This window comes from Penaeus monodon, chromosome 24 (assembly GCF_015228065.2).
Source record: "Penaeus monodon isolate SGIC_2016 chromosome 24, NSTDA_Pmon_1, whole genome shotgun sequence".
Lineage (NCBI taxonomy): Eukaryota > Metazoa > Arthropoda > Malacostraca > Decapoda > Penaeidae > Penaeus > Penaeus monodon.
Window position 1 is genome coordinate 37,447,016 of NC_051409.1, and position 499 is coordinate 37,447,514.

The 499-nt window shown below is 63.1% G+C and overlaps 1 protein-coding gene across 1 annotated transcript in view; it reads right to left on the bottom strand.

Moving 5' to 3' along the window:
- LOC119588963 (proline-rich receptor-like protein kinase PERK2) overlaps positions 1 to 106 on the bottom strand; it is a gene marked incomplete at its 5' end in the record, with an annotated part of 16,056 nt that extends 15,950 nt beyond the window's left edge. Inside the window, one exon of the mRNA XM_037937569.1 lies at positions 90 to 106. Coding sequence (XP_037793497.1) covers positions 90 to 106 — 17 coding nt within the window. The remainder of the gene's footprint in view (positions 1 to 89) is intronic.
- Between the last annotated feature and the right edge of the window lie 393 nt (positions 107 to 499).

Sequence of the window (499 nt, forward strand, 5' to 3'; positions counted from 1 at the left end):
CGTAAAGGACACAGAATGGGCGGGAATGAATATGGTGATCAACGGGCGGGAGTGGGCGGCGTGAAAGCAGGAAGCAGAATGGGCGGGAGGGGTGAGGGTGGGCGGGAGGGGCGGGAGGGGGGTTGTGAGGGAGGAGGAGGACAGTGGGCGGCGTGAGGAGTTAAGCAAAGTAGACGGGAGTGGGCGCGGGCGGATGTTGTGCAAAACGGCGGGCGGCCCGAAGGAGGTAGGCATATATGAGGCGAGAACGGGCGAGTGTGGGCGGCTTGGAGGCAGGCAGAATGGACGGGAGAGGGCGGGAGTGGGCGGGAGTGGGCGGCGTAGAGGCAGGCAGAATAAACGGGAGAGGGCGAGAACGGGCGGGAGTGGGCGTAGGATGGAAGGGGAGTAAATTTGTGTAACGGAATAGCAGGTTTTAAAGTCAGCGGAGTGCCAGGAGTGGAGTTCCTAATGAGACGGCTTTGCACGCACAGCAGGCGGCAGGGCGAGCGCGGTTCGG